Raw genomic sequence first — 25,017 nt, forward strand, 5'->3', positions numbered from 1 at the left:
ACTAGATCAACAAACAGGGTGGTGCACGTTCCTCTCCCCTGTGTCATAAGGCCATGATATTCCGGGACTTCTGCATACAGCACAGCATCATGTTGCAGGCCCATTACCTGCAAGGGGTGCACAGTTCGCTAGCGGACCAGCTCAGCAGGTCCTTTCTGGATCACAAGTGGTCACCACCCAGAGGTTATTCATTTTATTTTCAGGAAGTGGGGTTATCCCCAGGTGGACCTGTTCACCTCCCACCTCAATGTGAAATGCAGGACATTTTGCTCCAACCGCAATCAGAGCCCAGGGTCTTGGGCAGATGCCTTCAGTGTCCCCTGGTGGGGCAGGCTGATATATGCGTTCCCTCCAATTCCACTAGTCTACAGGGTCCTCCTCAAGATTCGGTCAGAAGGGGCATTTATCATTTTGGTGGCACCAGCATGGGTGCGCCAGTGCTGGTATTTGACCGTCCTGCACCTGTCGATCCTCAAGTCAATAACATTGCCAATCTGCCCGGACCTGTTGATACAGGAAGAGGGGAGACTGCAGCACCTCGATCTCCAGTCACTGAACCTCACTGCATGGATGCTATGTGGCTGAGACTCTGGGAGTTGGCCTGTTCTGATCCCATAAAGGAAGTACTATTACATAGTAGAAAAACGTCTAGGAGGGTGACTTATTTAGCTAATTGGAAAAGGTTTTGAGTGTGGGTGTCTCACACAGAGCTATTTCCCTCGCAGGCCCCCATCCCAATGATTTTGGATTACCTGTGGGGTTTGGTACAGGAGGTCTTGTCCCTCTGCTCAGTTAGGGTGCACCTAGCTGCTATCTTAGCCTTCCACCCAGCTTATGGAACGTCTTCTATGTTCTCAGACCCTGTAGGTAAAAGGTTTCTGAAAGGTTTAGAAAGAATCAAGCCCCAGATTCAGGCACCACTGCTCTGGTGGGATCTCAGTTTGGTGTTAGCCAAGCTCATTGAGGCCCCCTCTGAACAACTGGCTACCTGTTCCCTGCTGTTTCTGAGTTACAGAACAGCAGTTTTGGCGGCAGTAACCTCAGCCAGAAAGGTATGTGAGTTGTAGGCACTCTCAGTGGATCCCTTGTACACAGTATTTTATATGACACAGTATTTCAGTGACCTGGATAAATTGGAGGATTGGGTGAAAAGAAATCTGATGTGGTTCAATAAGGAGAAGTGTAGAGTCCTGTACTTGGGATGGAAGAATCCCACGCATTGTTAGAGGCTGGGAACCGACTGGCTAAGCAGCATTACAGTGGAAAGGAACCTAGAGATTATGGTGGATGAAAGGCTGGATATGAGTAAACAGTGCGCTCCTATAGCCAAGATGGCTAATGGCATATTGGGGTGCATTAGGAGGAGCATTTTGAGCAGATCTAGAGAAGTGGTTGTTCCCCTCTGTTCGGCACTGGTGAGGCCACATTTGGAATATTGCTTCCAGTTTTGGCCTCCCCCCCAGCATAAAAAGGATGTGGATGTGCTGGAACAGGTTCAGCGAAGGACTACAAAAATATTTAAGGGGCTTTAGCACAAGCCCTATGAGGAGAGGCTGAGGGGTTTGGGGTTGTTTAGTTTACAAAAGAGAAGCCTGAGGGGTGATTTAATAGCAGCCTTCAAGTTCCTGAAGGGGAGCTCTAAAGAGGATGGTGAGAAACTGTTCTCAGTGGTGTCAGATAGCAGAACAAGGAGCAATGGTCTGAAGCTAAAGAGAGAGAGGAGTAGGCTGGCTGTTAGGAAAAACTACTTCATCAGGAGGATATTGAAGCATTGGAATGCATTGCCTAGAGAGGTGGTGGATTCTCCATTCCTAGAGGTTTTTAAGTCCCAGCTTGACAAGGTCCTGGCTGAGATGACTTAGTGGGGCTTGATCCTTCTTGAAGAAGGGGGCTGGACTAGATGACCTCCTGAGGTCCCTTCCAGCCCTATGATTCTATGTTTCTGTGCTGCCGTGAGCAGGGCTGTCCCACATTCCTTCGGGGCTTGGACCCCGCCCCCAGGCATTGGCTTGTATTCACCCAACTTGGAATGCACGTGAGCAGTCACTCAAAAAGGAAAAGACAGTTACCTATTCTGTAACTGGTGTTCAAGATTAGTTCATCAAGTCCATTCCAAAATCCTCCCTCCTTCCCCACTGGTGGAGTAGCCAGCAACAAGGAACTGAGCCGGGGGAGGGGAGGGTGTCGGGCAGTGCATATATTGGTTGCCACATTGCCACCATGCCCAGGGGGTGCTGCACTGACCCTATGGCTACTGGCTAGGGCAAAAAGCTTCCAGCAACTGGGAGTGCATTAGTGCACACACAACTTGGAATGGACATGAGCAACACATGTCAAAGAACACCTGTTACAGAGCAGGTAACTTTTCTTCACCTTGTCTTTTTCTTCAACTTATCTTTCCTGCACCTACTGCTGGTTGTCCCAGATGTACAAAACGAATTGGTCCCACCAGTGTGTGCTGGTTGCATGAATCCAAAAAATGCTCCTCTACTATAAGCAATGCATCCAGGTCAACCTGCATTTCTGAGTTCCTGGTCTGCAAATCATTAATTTCATCTACACCCTCTTCCTCCACAACCATCATCTCAGCCCTCTGCTTTCATTGAAACAAATTCTGTGCGACTTTCAGGGAAGTGGCTATAATGCCCTGTGCAATGAGTTGAAGTATTTGAAGATCCAGGCTAGCGCTAGCATTGCACTGGAGAAAATGGCAAGATGTGCTGTTTGTTTTTGCACAGTTAGTGTGTGCTCTGAATGCTGGGATAATGCTTTGCATTCTGGGATAGTAACATCAAACACCCACAAACAGCTGCATCAGTTTTTTTTCCCCATATCCCAATGGTAGAAAACCCCCAGAATGCAACAGGGCTAAGGCACTGTGGGATAGATATTCACGCAGTCCATCTTGGATATTTAAGAGAGAGAGAAATTCATGGAGGTTAGGTCCATAAAAGGCTATTAGCCAAGGGTAGGAATGGCATCCCTGGCCTCTGATTGTGACAGGCTGGAGATGGATGGCACGAGACAAATCGCTTGATCATTGTCTTTGGTCCCCCTGCTCTGGGGCACCTGGCACTTGCCACTGTCGGCAGACAGGCTACTGAGCTAGATGAACCTTTGGTCTGACCCAGTATGGTCATTCTTATGTTCTTATGATAAAGCAATGGAGATGCAGTAAGTTGACAAAGAGAAACGATAAGTCAACTTTCCAAAACATTTTTGACACTTAAATTCAAGTTTAAAGCATCAATGTTAAAAAGTTGAACTTATTAAAATTGATTGTATTTCATAGTGTAGATGTAGCCTGATAGAAGCATCAACCAACGTAGATAGAAATATGTTTCCTGAGCAAATGTGGGATAATGGGGCAGATATTCAAAGCACATCTCCTGTTAGCTCAGTGATTAAGTAGGTAATTCCGAGAGTCACACTGAGTATTAATCCTTTATGATTTCTGTCTGATTTTTCATGAACTTTAGTGAAGATGGTTAAAATCACATGCATCTGATGAAGTGGATCTTTGCCCATGAAAGCTTATGCTCCAATAAATCTGTTAGTCTCTAAGTTGCCACAGGACTTCTTGTTTTATTGATGGTTAAAATGTGCAGTAAATGCTTCACTGGTGAACTCCACATGAATTCCCTTTGATTTATAGAAGAGAATTGTTCAGTTTTCTCAAATTATAAAGTACCCTCTTACTGCAAATGCTAAATATTCAACCTGGGGCATGAAAATTGAGCTGTAATTTTCTGATTCAATGAACAATTGTTAGTACAAATAAGAGAGCTTCGCTTACAACAGAGTTGAGGGACCTTTATTCGGTTGGGGCCACTATTCGACAGAAAAATCAGAAGACGGCCACACACAAGTGGCCATACTTGCAGGTGCAAGGTAAACAATCTGTCTGGTGGCCCACCAGCAGCTTACCCTGATGTTGCCCATCACTGATAAGGGTTTATCTATGCTGCAGCTGGTCTTCACTATGGCCCCCGCCAGAGTAGACAGACTCAAACTAGTGGGGCTCAAGCTCAAGCTAGCATGCTTGAAGTAGTGATGTGGATGTTTCAGTTCAGGTGAAAGTTCAGGCTTTCAAGTCCATAGGACCCATCTGGGTTTGAGAGCCAGAGCTGGAATGTCCACATGACAATTTTTAGCACATTAGCTCAAGCCTTATTATTCCTAGCTTAATCCCCTCTAGTGCAAGTCTCTGTGTGATCTGGATGGCTTGCTCACAGCTATCATATGAACCAGTGATTCTCAACCTAGGGGCCATTTGCAGCCAAATCAGCACAGAGCTGCAGCCCCTGTGTAATCCTGAGGGCCATATTGCATAACGCCATGCTGAGTGTAGTTTTCTGTCATGCCTGCTGACTGCAGCAGGTTTTCTGTTCCATATGTCCAAAGAAGAATTTAAATATTTCTGTTCTGTTTTTATTTTGTGGTTAGATATATACCTTTTCAACAGGCCCACCAATAGGGGTGAGAAAGGAGGGTAGTTGCTTGAGAGCCCAGCATTTCAAGGGGGCTCAGACTGCTATTTCCAGTATTGCTATGTTGCTATAGCTACATTACAATTATTATTAAATTAAGGCATTGTAGAAATCTAACAAATAGGAATGCATGTGCTTAGTGTTTTTAGTGGTAGCAATGCCTGTTGCTACCACATGAGGCCCTCATGCATTTATTTCTCTATCAACATTGTCATAGTGTAATTTTGAAGGTCAGCCCTGAAGTGAAAAGTTCAGGCCTCCTGGTGCTGAGCAATCAGGTTTTCCAGCTCTACTTTAACGCCTACAGAAGAGGACACAGCCAGTGAAATCAAAGAGCAATAATTAAATATGGAAGCTTTCAATGTATTTATATATATAATTGGGGATACACCTGTCCTAGAACTGGAAGGGACCTCTAGAGGTCATCTAGTCCACTCCCCTGCCCTCTTGGCAGGGCCAAGCACCATTCCTGACATCTATTTGTCCCAATACCATGATGGCCTCCTCAAGGATTGGACTCACAATGCTGGGTTTTGCAGGCTAATGCTCAAACCACTGAACTACCCCTCCCCTGCTATTTCAAATATTTTCTTCTGTTTATGTTTCAAGTATATTTTATATTCCTTTATGAACTGTTCCATAGTATGTATTCGGAGCAAGCACATACATCTTTGTTTCAGTTAATATTGAGACGCATTGTCTGAGAGTCACTGAGACCCAAAACTTGGAAAAAAAAAAAAAGAAAGAAACACGCTCCTCTCAGTTCTGATTAACATTCTGTTCAACCTTCAAATTTGGGCTTTCTATTTGCATTCCCAAATTGGTGCTTAGGCATCCAAATAAAAGTTTTAGATGGTTTAAATGTCTGATCCTGCAAGGTGAAGAGTGCTTCTTGACCCTTAGTGCAAACTTAAGTTCAAGGATGTATTTAAGTGCTTTTCTGAATCAAGGACCCTATGTGATATTATGAATTGAGGATGCTCAGAACTGCACAAGAAGTGATCGGTATCTGTTAGGACTGCACAGGCCCTAAATAACCATTTGAATGCTGAAATGTGCATTTTAGATGCTAGATTTAAGCACAGAAGATGGAAAACTAAGCTCTTTTTCTACCTATATCTTCACTGGGAGAAAAAATAGTAACGAGAGGAAGCCGTGCTAGTCTATACACTATCAAAACAAAAAGCAGTCAAGTAGCACTTTAAAGACTAGCAAAATAGTTTATTCGGTGAGCATTCATGGGACAGACCCACTTCTTCAGACCATAGCCAGACCAGAACAGACTCAATATTTAAGGCACAGAGAACCAAAAACAGTAAGCAAGGAGGACAAATCAGAAAAAGGTAATCAAGGTGAGCAAATCAGAGAGTGGAGGGGTTGGGGGGGAAGGTCAAGAATCTAATTCTGTAAACACCCCAAAAGTTCAGGTTACAGGTACAAAAAAACACTGCTCTGACGTTTCTGGAGTTGTAATATTATCACTCAAGAAGGTGGTTTGGTATAGATTAAGTTGGTTGTGTGATCAAATGTACATTGGTATGAAAATGGAGTGAGGGCTTGCAAGGATACAAAAACTTACAGGAACATATTTTCCAGGGCCACTAACCCAACCCTAAAAAGTAAATGATCCCATCACTGGGTCCCAGAGTCCAAGTCAGCTGTCATGGGACAGCCACTCTGCTGCAGATCTTTCGTTCATGTTTAGACATATCCTTAATGGCCTGGGACCTGCCTATCCAAGGGACAACATCTTTCATGATGATAGGTTGCCACAGTAGAGAAAGCAGGGTAACTTGAGCTGGAGCACCCTCAGTACATGAGAGGGTTGACAGTGGGTTCTCTGACTGCCTTCACTGCTGGAATTTTGTCCAAACTGGACCAGATATGGCATATTGCAAATATCTTCACTTTCCTTGGGCAGTGTGGCATTGCTTTGAGAGCTGGGAATTGTGTGGAGCTGAGACATAACGAACTTTTCCTCTGTATTCAAGATAGCTTCTGGGTTTCTTTTATTTCCCCATTGGTGTTTGTATTTTTAATACATGACAAAGTAGACTGAAACTAATGTAGGTGTTTTTTGTGTATGGTTTGTAGAAAGCCAAATAAATGAACAAAAAATTTAAGTATATTTGATTTGCTGATTTTTTTTTTACATTGAAGCAGATTTGTAATTAGATTAGCAAAACATCTTCGTTTTTCAAGGAGGAGTGTTGATTGTTACACTGGTTTTGGAAGGTGGAGCACCATACAGATAAATTCAGCTGTCAAACAGGAAAATTGTGTCAAAAGAGGAAACAGAATGGGGTATACAGTGTTGTCAGGCCACTTTACGTTGGCATCTACTATATCAGAACCCTACATACTCCTTATTCTCCAGGAACCTCATTAATTGGTCAGCTTAATTTGTCACTAGAAACTGATGTTACCATGCTCAAACCAAAATGTAAAAACTTGCAGGATGTCAACATTCAAAGAATGGCCACAATACAGTGTCCAGTGCATACAAAAATACATTGGACGAATTTTTACATCCTGATGCTACTACTTTGCACTGCTCTGATGTCAAATTGCCCAGTCTTCTCTGAAATAAATGTGCCTCCTGCTGGGGAAACACTGGCAGTGGTACAATCAGATGTAGATATTACCTTCACAAGCTCAGGAGCCAGGAGAAAGGATGGCTAAAGCAAGCTTCCCTCCAGCTCTCTCTGATATTGGGGACCATCGCCAGAAGCATAGAGTAAAATAACATCCCCCCACCCCACCCCAGCTGCTCTAATCTGCAATGTGCTGTATGTAGAACAGGGAAAACATCAGGCTCCCTGATGGCACTGCAGCGTAATGGGATTTGGGATGACCTGTATTCAAAAGATTCTGTCTGCACATAACACTTCATAAGATTTGGACCTCAGAGAGCACATTAGTTTCCATTACATGTAGTAGTGAAGGCTTTTCACTAGGAGAGCCATTAAGGTATTAAGCTAAATCTTATAGATAAATGTCTCTTTGAAGAACTTTTACCTGTATGTCTTAAGTTAAAAAGGAAAAAGTATGCTGGTGCTTCTGACCTTTGGTAACGGTGCTATAAATGCGTGAAAATGGGAAATGTTTTCCACATTAGTACTAAGCTAGGGAGAGAGATGGTTTGCTGCTATAGGTTCCAGTGAACCGCAAAGTATGCCTTTTTTTTTGATCATCAGCTTCTGTGGTCTACAGCGGATACTTTGAAGTTTATACTGACTAACCTGAGAAGGCTAAAATCTAAGGGAGCAGGCTTTCTGATGCAGATAAGTGTGTTGAACTAATTAAAAACTTGGCTCTGATAAAACTGCATCTTTCTTTCTCTAGGAGTGTCTGCTTTGTTCTGAAAATTGAGGAAGTTAGAATTTTGAGTTTTAAATGCATTGCCATTTCTTTGTCAATGCTACTGACAGCTGTACAAAGAGTTTGGGGAAGAGCCTAGGAATATCTTCAGTAAATTTCTTTAAATTAAGGTCCACTTTGCCAGTGATGCTACATATGTGTATATATATATTGTACATATTTATGTAGGATCAACTCACTGCTGAGGCTCCTCCTGCTGGTGTTATACTGGGAATTAGCTCTGTCCCAGCACCTGCCTCCATGGCCAACTGCAGCCCCAAAGTCTAGCCCATTGCCTCAGGAGCAAGCTGTAGCTTGTAATGGCCATGCTCCTTGGTGGCAAGATGTCATGCAAGGGGGAGAAGACAGGCTCAGCCGTTATTCTGGGTCCCAGCCAGGAACTCTCTGGCAGCAGCCTTGTTCTGTCCTCCTTTACTCCCCTTAACTGCTCTCAGTGTTCCCTGGGTCGCCTCATGCCTCTTGCTTTTTCTTGGTTCTTGTGTCAAAGCCAGAGCCTGGCAGATCCTGTCAGCAACCCTGAGCCTGCCAAGTACAGCTCTGCCCAAAGTGCTTCTTTCTAGGAACAGTCTTGTCCCCTTGCTGGTCAGGACTCAGCTGCCCTCTGCTCTGCTGAGCATCTCCCTATATGAGAGCTGCCCCAGTAAGCCTCTGTTTGGCTGGCTCCCTATCAGCCTTTCTGCAAGTGGAAGGGTTTGCACAGTCTCCATGCAACTGGGTTTTAATTCCTCCCTTGTCAGATTGAGGCAGCTGCCCCACTACAAGGAAGAGTTTTTTAAGGATTTCCTGGGAAATTAGATTCCAGCTCTTTTTGACTTTCAATGAGAATTTCTTCCACAAACCCTTTGCAAACTGATTCTCAGATTAATATTCTCATAGAAATCAATGTCTCCTGTAGCAGAAATAGAGCTGAAATATTGTATAAATATTTTGTAATCCATTTATTCACCACAGGATAGTAGCTGATAAATAGGGTCTGGAAATACAGCATAACAGTTTAGGACTGAGAGTGAAAGAGAGTATTAAATCCACTTGAGAAGTCATGGAAATTTATTGATGGAAATCTGTCATTACCATGAGGTTTACACACCTTTTCTTGCAAAATGTGCTGTGGGAACTTTTGACAAATGCCAAATGCTGGACAACCCATTTGCTTCTTCTGACATTCCATTTCCTCATCTGTTGGATCTAATAACAATAAAAGGGCATTAGGAAGCTTAACTACTGTTTCTGTAGCTTTTTTTCAGACAAATGTTGCTGCAGAAATTGAGAGTATTGCTAATGAAGAAAGGAGAAAATAATGTATTTTGATTTATTTTTTATCAGCTTTAGCCGCAAAACTAGATACGGATTTACAGTTTCTTTACTCTCTCTGATTTATCCCCTTTGTTACATCTGTATTTTTGTGAAGCTGTTTCATTTTTAAATTAGAGTTAATGAATGTAGCTAAGTAACTTTATTTCTGAATATGAGTCACAGAACTGCTTATTTCACCTACATATGCTATACAAAAAACTTGAGTTTAATTAGGAGCAACCCACAATGGCATGAAGTTTTTATCCGACAGTGTTCATTGCATTTGACAGTTTGATTCAGTAGCAGACTGTCTGTGGCTACTACCCTGTGATGTGCATGTCAGACAATCAGAGTTAATCCTAATTCCATAAGGGAGATTTAAAAGAATTGCTTCATTGGAAACCTCAAAATATCACTCTGGACATTTCAATTTTGTTTACGTCACAAAAGCTGTGACTCTTTCAACTTGATTGTGAATAGGTGACTGACGGGTGTTATCCAGGCCATTCCATTCTGCTGTGTGGGAGTTGGATCTGGCTCTGAGAGACCTTTGACTTTGAATGGCATCTTTGGTTGTTAGCTGATCAAGTTTGTTCCTGGCTTCAGCCAGAAAGATAGACATAGTGTCTGATTCTTTTCTCACTGATGCTGCTTTTTATGTTTATGTAACTCCATTGACTTCAGTATAACTGGTGATTCCACCACTGTAAGAGGAACAGCAGGTTTAAATTCTTAGGGGCCCCATTAAGATATCATTTGTAAATTGGGGCATAGTCTTGCAAGCAGTTAATCATGTTATTACATAAGTAGTCTCACTCAAACTACTTGAATGAGTAGAGATTTACCAGGATCAGGCCCTTAGTTTAACAATACTCATTTTACAAATTAACAGATGTGAATGTGAATTAATATTCAGTGACAAACTTAGCTGAGGATTTCCAAATTCTCTGTGTTTAAGTTTTGTAACTGTTGTAGTCTTTCACAGCTGCATGTGCAAGCAGGGAATAATTTATCTACCTTGATTTTAAAAAGTTCTTAAATGGTTTTTATTTGAAAAATACCATAATTTCCTCCCTACTAAGCCTGTATCTACTTTCTTCTTTTTTCTATGGTTCCTATAGAGAAAGTTCTCCTTGAATAATACAGGAGTAAAGAGTGTCATGCAAGAGAACCTGAAAATACAAAAAGCAGTAGTCTTGAAAAGGAATTTAATTTGTCCAGGACAGTAAGGTTAATAATTCGTAGATATAAATACTATGGAAACGATAGAATGATTCACTGGGGTCAGGCAATACAAAGAATGCCAAATACCTCTGTTTAATTGGAGACTGTCAACTGTTGTGGATATAATGTGCTTCATTATCAATGTCAGGCTGGTATTAAATCGTTTATACCAATGTACCAGAGCTAAGAACATAGTTTGGTGGTTGTGATTTCTCTAGATTTTGTGGGTCTCATTTGCTGTAGAATATGAACATTATTTATTTTGTTGAATACTGTTCATTTAAATGTTAAGTAAAGGGCTAACTTACATTATAGCTGATTTTTTTCTTTTGAAAAAACCTTTCCCCCTTCTTTTCACATCACAAATTTAAGAAAAAATGATACTCTCTAATCATCAGTCCCAAATGTAATTCCTATGTCAAAAGCAGTATTTTACCTAAATCAGAGAATTTTTCACTTTGTAATTTATAGGAAGCCAAGGCAGCAGTGGAAGAGGCAAGAGCCCTGCGAAGTAGGATTCATCTTGCAGAAGCTGCACAGAAGCAGGCTCGTGGAATGGAGATGGATTATGAAGAAATAATCTGCCTATTAGAGGCTGAAATTACAGAGCTGAAGGCTCAGCTCACTGATCATTCTGGCCAAAATAAAGTAAGCGGAACAGTCATCTCTCATAGTTACCATGGTTTCCTTGCTGTTGTCATGTATCCTGTTTTCATTTTCTTTTCATCTGTTCTTCTAAAGTAGGTCACTGTTTGTCTTGTATTATTCAATAACTGGAATGATGTGTAGTGAAGGGGGCAATGTGAAGGCTGTGAGCCTTCCTTTATCTAGATACCTTTAGGCTGGAAAAACAAGAGGCGGAAGCTTATTTGGGTCATAGGTTCATTGGTCAGTATGGTACATCTCAAGCATTTATGTATAAGGCAACTGAATATTTGCATTTTCTGTTCTCTTTTATAATTTCCTCATCTATGTCATATAAAAATTGAGGCAAAGACAAATCATTTTTGTGGTTGATTAGAGCTTTCAAGGAATTGTAGAAAGATTAAAAGATCTGTTAGATTCCAGCAAATTCACATGTTAGGTTCAGCTTTTGCCTGGCTTCCATTTTAAATCAGTGCAGATGTATCTTCAGTAAGTGCATTTGTTTACACTTGGCAGGTGGTTAGTATTTCTAGCCTGTTTCTCAGTGATGTGTGAATAATAATATATGTAAAATTCAGGACTATTCTTAAATAAATTTAAATTTACTCTGGTTAATTAATTGAAAGACACTAGCAACATTAGTGTGGTCTAAATCTAATTTTGTTTTTAATGAAAAAGGTTGTAAAAATGAGCTTCCCACTTAGTCTGCCTGTTATTCTCAAACGTTCATTTTTAAAGCCCAATTTAGAAATAAAACAGTTTGGGGCAATTTTTAATTAATCTCTGTTACTGGGAATCCATTTTTAAGATGACATATAATGTCCATTGCTTCTTTATATACTCCTGTGGTTGTCTTATATCTATCTGTTGTCTCTTGTCTTGTATTTAGATTGTAAACTCTCTTTATTCTGTGTATATACAGAATCTAGCACAGAAGGGATCATTTCCTGGTCCATGTATAGGTCCACTATCCCTTACAAAATACAGATTAAAAACTAGTAGTACTAAGAATTGGCGTTTGTTTATATAGTTACCTAATTTGCCCATGAAGAATGAATATACACCATAATTTATAATAAGGTAGCCTGCTGAAATGTGGCCCTTTTTAGTGTGAAAATTAGTTCAATATTAAAAAGTAAAAACTGTGTTAAAAGAATTAACAAAGGGCATGGACTTAATACTTCATACTTCACTGCATTGCACACTGTTTATGCAGTCCGATAGGGCTACATTTTCAAAAAAAATGCAGGTCCTATTTTAACGCTAAATGGCTACGTCTATACGTGAAGCCTACTTCGAAGTAGCTTATTTCGATGTAGCGACATCGAAATAGACTATTTCGATGAATAACGTCTACACATCCTCCAGGGCTGGCAACGTCGATGTTCAACTTCGACGTTGCGCAGCACCACATCGAAATAGGCTCTGCGAGGGAACGTCTACACGCCAAAGTAGCACACATCGAAATAAGGGTGCCAGGCACAGCTGCAGACAGGGTCACAGGGCGGACTCAACAGCAAGCCGCTCCCTTAAAGGGCCCCTCCCAGACACAGTTGCACTAAACAACACAAGATCCACAGAGCCGACAACTGGTTGCAGACCCTGTGCATGCAGCATGGATCCCCAGCTACGGCAGCAGCAGCCAGAAGCCCTGGGCTAAGGGCTGCTGCACACGATGACCATAGAGCCCTGCAGGGGCTGGAGAGAGAGCGTCTCTCAACCCCTCAGCTGATGGCCGCCATGGCGGACCCCGCAATTTCGATGTTGCGGGACGCACAACAACTACACGGTCCCTACTTCGACGTTGAACGTCGAAGTAGGGTGCTATTCCTATCCCCTCATGGGGTTAGCGGCTTCAACGTCTCGCCGCCTAACGTCGATGTTAACTTCGAAATAGCGCCCGACACGTGTATCCGTGACGGGCACTATTTCGAAGTTAGTGCCGCTACTTCGAAGTAGCGTGCACGTGTAGACACGGCTAATGAGTGTCCAGATTTTTTTCATGTGTGCTCAGCACACTGATACATGCTGGGTGATAAACTCTCTTGAAAATCTGCTCCCAGATCTGAATGCTGAATGCTTGAAAATCTGGTCTTCAGTGCTTTCAGAAATCTGAGTTTGGGCCTCCACCAGTCTTGTTCAATGGTAACACTCCCATTGACAAGAATAGATGCAAAATTAAAACCATGCACCCATGCAATGTTGGAGACTCCTCAGGGCAGGGGCTCCATTCCTAGTTGGTTCTTTGGCATTACTGTTATAAATGTGATAGATTAAAAAAAAAATTGGCATAAAATATTACTGTTCTAGTTTGGTAGCCTTTTAGTCCCACTTTGTGTAAGCGGTTGTACAAGCAATAAGGCAGTAGAGAATAAGGCCTCTTGAGTAGCATACTTCAAAGTACTCTTTTAAATTTAATTTATGCAACCAGTAATGTAAGCAAGAGACATTGATCAGTTAACCTTGTTCATTTAGGTACAGTACATGAAGAAGAGTTTGCTCCGCTTTGACTTTTGGTAACAACTGTAAGTCAGGAAAACAAAATTGTACTTCGTAAAGCAGCAGCAGTTGACTGTTTTTAATAATACCCTCCCTAGGGAAGCTTAGCATCTCCTTTTCCATAATGAACAGTGAGATATACATTACAGAAAGGAAACTTTCTAATCATGCAGACTTTCTGATATACAGAGAACTGGGGATTCTGCCACACAGAACTCTCTGAGCACGTGTGCTCTTTAAATAAAGATGTACTTAAGAGTAACAGAGCACTTTTTGATAGTGGCAAATCTTATAGTAGGTTGTAGTCAGGTGGTGGCTTTGAAACAAGTGCACCTACAATAATTTCAATGTATGTCTTTGTAGAAAGTGGCATTTTCTCTCTCTTTAACTGGGAGGCACTTTGCTCCATAATCCACAGCCCAAGTAAACAAATGTGCCCATGTAGACAGGAGGCCCTCATCTTGTCCAACACCACCAGAAATTGAATGCTGTAGAACTGAGGAGCCAGTCTGTTTTGATGGGGCTGTACCCACCTCTTATCTCCTGTGGATCGGGCACAAAGAGGGACACGTAACACATAGGCTATGTCTACACTAGCCCCAAACTTCGAAATGGCCATTTACATGGCCATTTCGAAGTTTACTAATGAAGCGCTGAAATACATATTCAGCGCCTCTTTAGCATGCGGGAGGCCATGGCACTTCGAAATTGACACGGCTCGCCGCCGCGTAGCTCGTCCCAACAAGGCTCCTTTTTGAAAGGACCCCGCCTACTTCGAAGTCCCCTTATTCCTATGAGCAGATGGGAATAAAGGGCCTTCAAAGTAGGTGGGGTTCTTTCAAAAAGGAGCCCTGTTGGGACGAGCCATGCGGCGGTGAGCCGCGTCAATTTCGAAGTGTTGTGGCCACCCGCATGCTAATGAGGCGCTGAATATGTATTTCAGTGCTTCATTAGTAAACTTTGAAATGGCTATTTACATGGCCATTTTGAAGTTTGGGTCTAGTGTAGACACGGCCCTACTGTACAATGGGTTACTCTTGTATATATAGAGAAGTCTGAGTGGTTTCATTGTGTCCAAGGCCTTGACCCATCCTTCTTTGGGATGATTAGTTTTAAATTTCATGAAGCAGAACCTCATTAGATCACACTTAATAATTCATGAATAGTAACAGAGAGGAAGCAGTGCTAGTCTATACACTATCAAAAAAAAAAGCAGTCAAGTAGCACTTTAAAGACTAGCAAAATAGTTTATTAGGTGAGCTTTCATGGGACAGACCCACTTCTTCAGACCATAGCTAGACCAGAACAGACTCAATATTTAAGACACAGAGAACCAAAAACAGTAAGCAAGGAGGACAAATCAGAAAAAGATAATCAAGGTGAGCAAATCAGAGAGTGGAGGGGTGGGGGGGAAGGTCAAGAATTAGACTGAGCCAAGTATGCAGACGAGCCCCTATAGTGACTCAGAAAGTTCCCATCACGATTTAAACCATGTGTTAATGTGCCGAATTTGCTGGCTTTTATATTCAAATTCGGCACATTAACACATGGTTTAAATCGTGATGGGAACTTTCTGAGTCACTATAGGGGCTCGTCTGCATACTTGGCTCAGTCTAATTCTTGACCTTCCCCCCCACCCCTCCACTCTCTGATTTGCTCACCTTGATTATCTTTTTCTGATTTGTCCTCCTTGCTTACTGTTTTTGGTTCTCTGTGTCTTAAATATTGAGTCTGTTCTGGTCTAGCTATGGTCTGAAGAAGTGGGTCTGTCCCATGAAAGCTCACCTAATAAACTATTTTGCTAGTCTTTAAAGTGCTACTTGACTGCTCTTTGTTTTAATAAGTCATGCAGTATAAAATGTACACAATCAGTAAGTTTCTCCCTATCTCTTAGGAGATATAATAAGTGATCTCTTGTCTGGTCTCAGATAACTACGATGGTGTTGGTTTTACAAAATAAGCTGTTTTGTATATTCTCATTTATGTTCTAAAACCAAGATACAGTCATCAGAATACCTAAACACAGTAGACTTTTTGTTCATTTCCTCTTTCCAATGCCATGATTTCTTGGCTTAGGTGAATACCTAGAATGCCTGCTGCTTCAAATCTGGCTACGTTTTACAGATGGGGAACTAAGGCAGAAGAGAGACTAGGGCTACAGCTACACTGTAGCCATAATTCGAAATAACTTACATAATTTGCATTGCACAAATTACATAAGTTATTTCAGGTTACCTTATTTTAAACTCGGTGCTGTGCAAACGGCACTGAAGTTGGAAATAAGTGGCTATGTCAAAGTTTTCACTATCCTTTTCACAACAAGGGGTAGTGGAAGCAGTACACCGCACTTGAAACAGTGCTGCTATTTCGAGTGCAATGGTTAGCCCCCAGTGTATCCTGAAACAGCAACAGCAGTGTAGCCTAGGAGACTTACCAAAGGCCACACAGGAAGTTTGTGATGGGGCAGGAAGGTGAACGTAAGTCTCCCTCATCCTAGTTTAGTGACCTAACAACCAAACCTTTTTTCTGCAAAGATTTATGACGCTCATTATTTTTGTTCATTTTCCTGCTTATTCAGTAATTTGCAATTGGTCTTTGAGTTATTAGTTGCTTTGGTGAGATCCTAATGCTGTAGTTAAATACCAAACAAAAAGCAGTTTAATTCAATTTAACATAATTTTGATCCAGCAATTTATCAGAAAAGGAATACAAAACTGGGCTTCCCACCAGGATCAGATCAACACTGTGGACCCCTATGGAGTCCAGAATCAGGCTGATGTTGCCCATTTTAAAAGAAAAAAAAAAGTTGTAAAAAGAGAAGTGGTGACTATTAGTTGAAAGCATTGAGCCTGATTTCCAACTGCATGTCCAATGAAAAGCTGAATCAGGCATTCTAAAACTTCTGATTCAACTGTTTCACTATCAGAGCTAAAGTTAAAAGGCTTTGCAGAAAAGAGGACAGGTGCTTGTCTACATGAACAGTTAATTCACATCAAGCTGGTGTGTGTGTTTGCCATGCATTAGCCAACTGTCCAGGTGCACCCTGAGCACTTTAAGTTAGTCCTCAATGTGTTCTGACTAGTAACGCCCATCAGCAGGAAGCTGATCCACAGAAGGCCACTGCCTGGTACTTTCACACCTTGGTTTGCTTGTGAACTCATTTTTTATGTAGATAGGTTATCAGTTACTTGGACCTGGAGGACAGAAAGAATGCTAATTTGGGAAGCAAGGAAAGCATTGAAGGGACAACATTTTAAAACATACAGTAGCTCTTAATTAGTTTTAAATTCAGAATTTGTTTTAAACTTCATTAACATTTTAAGGCAATTTATGGCCATCAGGATCCTTTTCATGAAACAGTATTTACTCCTGTTGCCCTGTTTCCTTAAAATTGCACCTTCTCTCTTCATTCAAAAAGGGACAGAAATGACAAATAGAATAAATAAATCTAAAATTTAAAATTAATTAGATGATGTTCACTGAATTTCTTCCCCAGGATAGCGTTCAAGATTTAAGTAAGAGAATTACTGTCCTTGACTGCCAACTGCGGAAATCAGAATTGGCTAGGAAAACCTTTGAGGTGGCCACTGAAAGACTGCTGCAGTTTGTTGAGGTAACTTTTTTTCACTGTTGTCTCCAGAAGCACTTTATTTGGGAAAAGGTGTGTGTTCATATCTGAGGGACAGCTATAATACATTAAGCATGAATGTGTAAAACTGGAGTTTGAAAAAATTCACAGCTTAGACAACGTGCTAAAATAGGGGCTCAGGTAGAATTCCATGTAGCAAGCATTCTTTCTTTGGACATTAAAACCTGTGATCTTAGCATATAGAGCTTAAGTTTCTTCATCTGGAAATGTTAAAATAACGTCCATTTGAAAAATTAAGAGGCAGATATTCATTAGTAAACAGTTTATGTTGAAAACATGTTAACCTGAATAGTAGCTTGCAGTATGCTTAATCCAGCTCAGCCTGTTCTGCATCATTTTATCCTGAGCCTGTTAGTTTGTGTTGCTGTGCCACTTTGTAGTAGCTGAGGATATGGTCTACTCATACTGTTGTTTCTCTTAGAAGGAAAATTTATAACATGATTCTACAGAGTATATACACCCAACATTCATGTGTATTAATAAATCATGGCCAATTCATGTTTGCCTCCCAAATACAGTGTTTCTGAGTTGTACCTTGCTTTGAAAATAGGGCAGCTTTGCATACTGTAATTCTCTGGAAGCTTAAAATTGTTACCTCTCCTTCCTCCTGTGCTGACTGCCAATTTAACAAAATCTCTCAGACTTTGTTTTTGAGTGTCTGTAATGGGGAGGGAGTTGCAGGCTTATATAAAATAATCTCTTATGGAGGAAAGTGCATCATTTGAAGTATTATCTTTTATATCTCAGCAAAATACCATATATGCTTCCACAATTTTACTTCCATGGGGACTGATAAATTTCTCATTTTCTATTGCTTAGATGAAGGGCTACCAGTCGAAATTTGGTTTAACACATTAGCCTTTCTGCAAGAAAATCTATGGTTACGGAACTAATATAAAGTCTGTAGGAAAAAGTGTCCTGCAGGATATTGTTCACATTTGCATAGGTGTGGATGAGGTGCTTTGCACTGATGAAATGGAAAATTATAAGGGTCCATTATAGGAAAACTGGGATCATATCTTATTTCCTATGGCTGAAGGAAACCAAAGTGTGTGTACAATTTCCAGGGAGGAAGGGGGTCTATAAGTAGACAGCAAAGCAACAAAAATATGTCACGATTGTAAAACTCATTTCTTTGATTGTTTGCCAACAGGTTGTGCAAGAAGTACTGTCGGACAACTCCATCTCCTTATCATCTTTAAGGTAGGACAACCTAAACTTAATTTTATCGACATTGTAATGTGTTGAAATGTTATGAAGTATAGTAATATATGTTCTTCTTTGAGTGGTATCCCTGTGGGTGCTCCACTCTGGGTGTCAGTGCATTCTTGTATTGACGCTCGGAGACTCTTCTATAGCTGTCGTTTCCCGTCCCAGGCATACACAGTAGCTCTTCCTTGTATTATCTGGTGTGCATGCGGTGCAGCCTCGGTTCCTTCTGTACTGTCTGAGGCTGTGGACGGAGCTTTCTTCTCTCTGCAAACAACAGTTAGTGTTACTTAGTGGTTTTCTATAGTTTCCCTTTCTCTCAGTTTTGTTTCGCTGTTTTAACAAAAACAAACAAACAAAAAAAAAAGAAGTTAGGTATTTATTTCAGATTTTTTTTGTTGCTGCATCACCACCATGCCAGTCTCCCTGTGTTTTAAGTAGTACAAGAGTTGCAGGGAAGCCATGCAGGTCTCCGACAGCCGTGTTTCCTGCATCAAGTGCTTCGGTGAGGGTCATCAGACTCAGTCCTGTATATGCTACTCCTGCTTGGGCTCGAAAGGAGCAAACCAATAGACTTAAAACCTACCTCTACAAAAAGTCTATCCACAAGCAACCGCCCACTGAAGACTCCTTTCAAAAACCCAAAGGTACGTACTCTAAGCCTCCCTCTGCCTCGGGCAGCACTCCTCCTGTGCCAGACCTGTCCCAGTGCTCTCCTGGCCTTCAGTGGTGTTGTCATGGGCCACGCCAGTGGAGAAATCTTTGGTGGCCTCGCCAGCACCATCCTCATCAGAGCCGCCAAAACGGGCACTTTTCGGAACTGAGCCTCAAGCATTTGGCACCTCTGATGCCATTGGCACCATCAGCTCCACCAGCCTTGACCGCATTGACACCAGGGCACGGGACAGTCTTCTGTCACCATGATCTTGCCTTCTTCACTGGGCTTGGACTGGGCTTAGAGCGCAAATGGCACCACTCCAAGTCGCCGCACTGCCTGCACCAGCTACAATCTTCAGCACTGTGGAAAACCAGGGCTGTGACACCTCCTCACTCCTGTGCAGTCATCCATGGCACCAGAGTAGTGCTGCACTACTGTCCCATCAGAACCCTCCACACCAGAGCACTGCCCTGGGTCCAAAAGGAGAAGGACGGACTTGTCGGGAAAGATGACTTTGGTGCCAGGCCCAGTGCTACCTGGTTGTCAACACCGGTCTTCCCTGGTGCCAACTACCTCCCCGTGCCTGTCTCAATGATCAGGGTCAATGCATGCATTGGACACCAGACTTCTCACACCGGGAAGAGGCGCTTCTGACTGCCCAAATGTGTTCTCCTCCAAGCATTCAAGGCCAACACACTGTGCATTGCAGGACATACCGCCTACTGTGGCGTATCCTCCTCCACCTCCCCTGTGGTTCTTGCACCACTATTTCCACCACAACAACTAGGCACTGCAGTGGTTCTTATGGCAAGCATGGTCTCCCCGTTCTTACACCTAGTTGGCACCATCCAGGGTTTTGGCACTGTCCACAACCATCCCCCATCACCATGGCCACCAACTTCAGCACCGTACCGGCCATCTCAGCGTTCAGACACCGAGGACTTTTTTTCAGAAGGGGGACAGGACTCTGCACTACACCCTTCCTCATCCTGACCTCACAGTGCTTTTGATATCACCTCCTCCCATGGACCTGGGCCAGGACTTTTCAGGACCTTTTTCAGAGAGTGGCCAAAGCCCAGGAAAAGGATTTGCATGAGGTTCCTGTTAATCAGTACTGGCTCCTTCTCACGTTGCAACCCCTCTCCTTCTCCAGAGTGGTGCGGACAGTGGATGAAACCATAATAGACCCTGCCAATGTCACCTGGCAAACACTGGCCTCCATTTCTCCTGCAAAAAAAAGAGACAATAAAAAGTACTTTGTGGCCTCCAAGGATGCAGAGTTTTCATTCGTTCACGCGTGCACTCCCTAACTTGCTGGTGGTAGGTGCTGTTCACAACAAAACCAGATTTTTCACTGTAGCCCCCAGGACAAAGCCAGTAAACAATGGGACATAATGGGAAATAAGGCGTACTGACCCAGCATGCTCCTGCTGCGGGTGGCCAATTATACAGCCATGTTGGCTGATTACAGCCACCAAGATTACTCCAATCTGCAAGAGCTGTTCCCAGCCCTACCAGAACACCAAAACCATGCCCTTGTCAGCATCATTCAAGAAGGGCACACCATTGCCTGTATGGCGGTACAATGCCGTCTGCAGTGGACATTGTGGACACGGCTGCCTGGGTTACAGCATCTGCTGTATTCATGCAGTGTACATCTTGGCTTCAGTTTTCAGGGGGTCCTCAAAGAGCTACAACAAAAAGTGGAGGACATCCCCTTGACAGGCAACATCTCTTTACCAAAAAGACCAATGAGGTCCTTCACTTCATGAAGGATTCATGGACCACGCTGCACACACTTGGCATGTATAACTCTCCGGTTAAGTGGGCCTGCTTTTCTTCCTGCCAGTGGTGACAGGAGCACTTTTAACAGCAGCAGCAGCAGCACATTGAGCTGTACCAGAGATACAGACCCCAGGGACAACGGTCTGGTAAACAGCCTCACCAGCAGCCTTCGATGTCACACTCAGAGCCACCCAAACACCAATTTGAGGGTGCGGTTGAAAGTATGAGAAATTGTTTTGGTCCAGCCAATACACAGTTTACAACACCACCCCTTCCATCGCTGCCTCTGTCCCTTTCTCCATTGCTGGAGGGCCGTTACCAGGGACAACTGAGTCCTGGAACTGGTGGCCCAGGGTGTTCCGTTCCTTTCATCTCCATACCCCTGACCTGCCTCCCACCCTGTCCCTCTTCAGGTCGGTCAACATTCTTACCAACAGCACCACCTCCATGTATTACATCAACCACCAAGGGGGAGTCCGGTCCCCATCCCTAAACACAGAAGCCATAATGCTGAGAACATGGTGCATTTGGCATCAGGTCATCCCTGTTGCTACGTGTCTCCCTAGCATACTGAACATGACAGTGGAAGCCCTCAGACACTCTTTCAGCGGCCACCATGAAAGGAAAATCAATACAGCTGTCCTCAGCCAAGTATTTCACCTCTGAGGCCAGCCTTACATATACCTGTTCGCAACTCTACTCAACAGGAAGTGCCACCAGTACTGCACTAGGACGGAACTCGGGAGACACTCCCTCTGGGATGCCTTTGCCATCAAATGAGACAAACCCTTCTTTTACGTGTTCCCTCCCATTTCCCTGATTCACAAACTAGTGATCAAGGTCAGACAAGATTGGGCTCACCTCCTCCTGGTAGCTCTGGTGTGGGCCAGACAGACTTCTTACTCTTACCTCTTTTGGATGTCAGTAGTGGCTTCTTATCCCTTTCCTCCTTGCCACAACCTTCTGTTTTGGGACTTCGGCCACACTCTCCATCCTGACCCTCTCAAGCTATACCTTCAGGTATGGCTCCGATGTGGCTCCAAAATGCTGAAACCTTATGGTCTGAGGGATAAAGAAAATTCTCATCAACAGTAGATGGGAGTCAACACACAAGTCCTACCTGTACAAATGGTGGCTCTTTTCTCACTGAATTGTCCCATACCTCCTCATACTGTACCTTTCCTGTCCTCATGGTGTATCCACTGCACTTGCATGACTTGGGCTTAAGCCTTTGCACTGTCTGAGTGCATGCTGAAGCACTGGCGGCATTCCACCACATGGAGGATGGATTTTTGTTCCTTGCCCATCCCATTACCAAACATTTTTGACTGGTCTCCAAAACACCTTCCTGCCAGTTTGTTCCCTGGCCCTCGTTTGGGACCTTAACTGCGTACTTCATTGCCTTATGAAACCACCTTTTGAACCCCAGGTGACATGTTCCTGATTTCACCTGTCTATGAAAGTCTCTTTTCTGGTGGCCATCATGTCAGCTAGAAGGGTAGAGGAGCTTGCTGCCCTTATGGCTGAGCCTCCCTACACCGTCTTTACCAAAGATAGAGTCAATCTTTGACCTCCCCTGGCATTTCTTCCTAAGGTTCCTTTTCCATTCCACATCAATGAATCTATCCACTTACCAACATTTTTCCCAAAGCCACAGTCTGACCCTACACACATGGCATGGCACAACCTGGACTTCTGCCAGGTTTTGGGCTTCTACATTGACCGTACGAAGCCTTGGTGCAAATCTCTGAGGGCCTTTCGCAGAGCAGCCTAAGGGCTTTCCTGTTTTCTCTCACCAGTTCTCCAAGTGGATTTCCACCTGTTACATGACTCACCATAGGGAGCTGCTTGGAGCTGTCATCGCCCACTCAACCTGGGCTGTGGTCCTCTGCTACCGCCTTTCTCAAGAACAAGTCCCTTATGTGGCAAGGTGGCCCCCTGGTCTTCCAGTAATACGTTTGGTAGACACTATGCTCTTTTGTCTTCTATCACATCCTCCATCCAAGTGGGCCAAGCAGTGTTGTCTACTGTGGTAGTTACTGAGCTTCAAACCCACCTCCATTCTGTGACTACTGCTTTATAGTCACCCAGAGTGGGACACCCACGGGGACACTACTCCAAGAAGAGGAAGATACTCACCTTGTGCAGTAATGATGGTTCTTCAAGGTACGTATCCGTGGGAGTGCTCCACTTCCCTGCTTCCTTCTCTTGCTTTGGAGAGACCTTTTCTAATTGTCAGATAGAGAAGGAATGGAGGAGCCCTTGCAGCAGATAGCATGAGGAGACACTACTGTGCTTGTGCAGAGCAGGAAGATACAGCTGTAGAAGAATCTCTGAGTGCTGGCATGAGGATGCACTCAAACCCAGAATGGAGCACCCATGGGAAGAACCATCATTACTGCACAAGGTGAGTAACTTACTCTTCTTTTCTGAATGCTTGCTCACATCATTTCCACTTAAGTGTACATGCACTGTGTGCAGAATTGTTGGAAAGCTTTTTACCTTAGCATAGGGATGAGCAGGGTATGGCTTGCTTTACACTAGGTCTGGCTAATTGGCTGCATCTGGCCTGCATACTGTTTATATCCTGCTGTTGGGGTAGTTATGGGAGTCAGGAGCTATGACCAGTTGGAGAAAAAATGGAGGCTTTGGCCTTCTACATTGACCATATGAAGCCTTGGCGCAAATCTCTGAGGCTCTTCCGTTGTCCTCTGTTGTAACTCATGTAGTAGTAGTAGTAGGCATCCTTCGATCCCGAGAGATCATGGGTTTGCGCCCCAGTTGGACTGATTCAAGCAGCGTCTTCTGTGGCTGTGCAATCCAATCCGGGAGTGGCAGTCCTTTCTGCACTGTGAGCAGCAGTAGGCAGACGTCGCTCTGGTATCATGGGCATGGATCTTCCTGAGGGCTCTCCTGTCTTCCGCTTCCTTCACTAAGGTAGTTTCATACATAACAAGAGCATCCTTCACTCCCTGTTTCCAGACATGCCTGTCTGAGGTGAGTGAATGCCAGGTGTTCACACTGATAGAGAGATCGCTGAGGTCACACTTGTACGTGTCCTTGTAGCACAATTTAGGTCGCCCTTTCGGCCTCTTTCCAGATGCCAGTTAGCCGAAGAGGAGGTCCTTCGGTATTCGGCCATCCCTCATGTGTGACACATGGCCCAGCCAGCGCATACTCCTCTGTTTGAGAAGGGTGAACATGGAGCCGGTGCCTGTCCTCTCAAGGACTGCTCTACTGGGGACCTTGTCCTGCCATGAGATACCGAGTATGCGCCTAAGGCAGCTCATGTGGAATGTGTTGAGCCGCTGCTCTTATTTTGAGCGCGAAGTCCATGTTTCACTGGCATACAACAGTGTGCTCAAAACACAGGCTGTGTAGACCTGCACCTTGGTGTGTACAGTGAGCCCATACTCTCACTCTGTTGTTAGCCCATACTCTCTTCATCAGCCTGGAGAACGTTGTGGCGGCTTTTCCAATGCACTTGTTGATCTCGCTATCAAGTGACAAGTTGTCTGAGATCTTCAAGCCTAGGTACACGAACTCATGGACGACTTCCAGTTCATACTCTAGCATTTTGATAGATGGCTCGTTACCCACGTTTTGGCCCATCACCTGGGTCTTCTTTAAGCTGATTGTGAGACCAAATTCCATACATGCATCCTCAAAGCGAGTTATGAGTGACTGCAGTTCCTGCTGAGTGTGAGCAGCAATAGCTGCATCATCAGCAAAAAGGAACTCCCTTAGATGCTTCTTAAGCACCCTGGTCTTCGCTCTAAGCCTCGACAGTTTGAAGAGGGTGCCGTCCGTTCTCGTGCGGGGAGAGATGCCCTCTGTAGCAGTTCCCAAGGCATATTTGAGCAAAACTGCAAAGAAGATGACGAACAGTGTTGGAGCCAGCACACACCCCTGCTTCACTCCACTGAGAATCTCAAAGGGTTCAGATGTGGATCCATCGTATACAACGGTCCCCTTCCTGCCTTCAGTGGAAGGCCCTAATAATGCTGAGCAGAGTTGGGGGACAGCCGATCTTAGCCAGAATCGCGAACAGACCTTTTCTGCTGATGATGTCAAATGCCTTGGTCAGGTCGATGAAGGCAATATACAGAGGTTTGTTCTGCTCCCTGCACTTTTCTTGTAGTTGCCTAACAGAGAAAACCATGTCTATGGTGGACTGTTCAGCT

The 25,017-nt window shown here is 43.6% G+C and overlaps 1 protein-coding gene across 2 annotated transcripts in view; it reads left to right on the plus strand.

Moving 5' to 3' along the window:
- Positions 1 to 25,017, plus strand: part of STXBP4 (syntaxin binding protein 4) — a 278,419-nt gene that overhangs the window by 109,923 nt on the left and 143,479 nt on the right. For both annotated transcript variants that reach the window (XM_075014469.1, XM_075014468.1), the window contains 3 exons: positions 10,860 to 11,036; positions 17,029 to 17,145; positions 18,335 to 18,384. In XM_075014469.1, the coding sequence (XP_074870570.1) occupies positions 10,860 to 11,036; positions 17,029 to 17,145; positions 18,335 to 18,384 (344 nt within the window). The remainder of the gene's footprint in view (positions 1 to 10,859; positions 11,037 to 17,028; positions 17,146 to 18,334; positions 18,385 to 25,017) is intronic.

This window comes from Carettochelys insculpta, chromosome 20, assembly GCF_033958435.1.
Source record: "Carettochelys insculpta isolate YL-2023 chromosome 20, ASM3395843v1, whole genome shotgun sequence".
Taxonomy (NCBI): Eukaryota; Metazoa; Chordata; order Testudines; family Carettochelyidae; genus Carettochelys; species Carettochelys insculpta.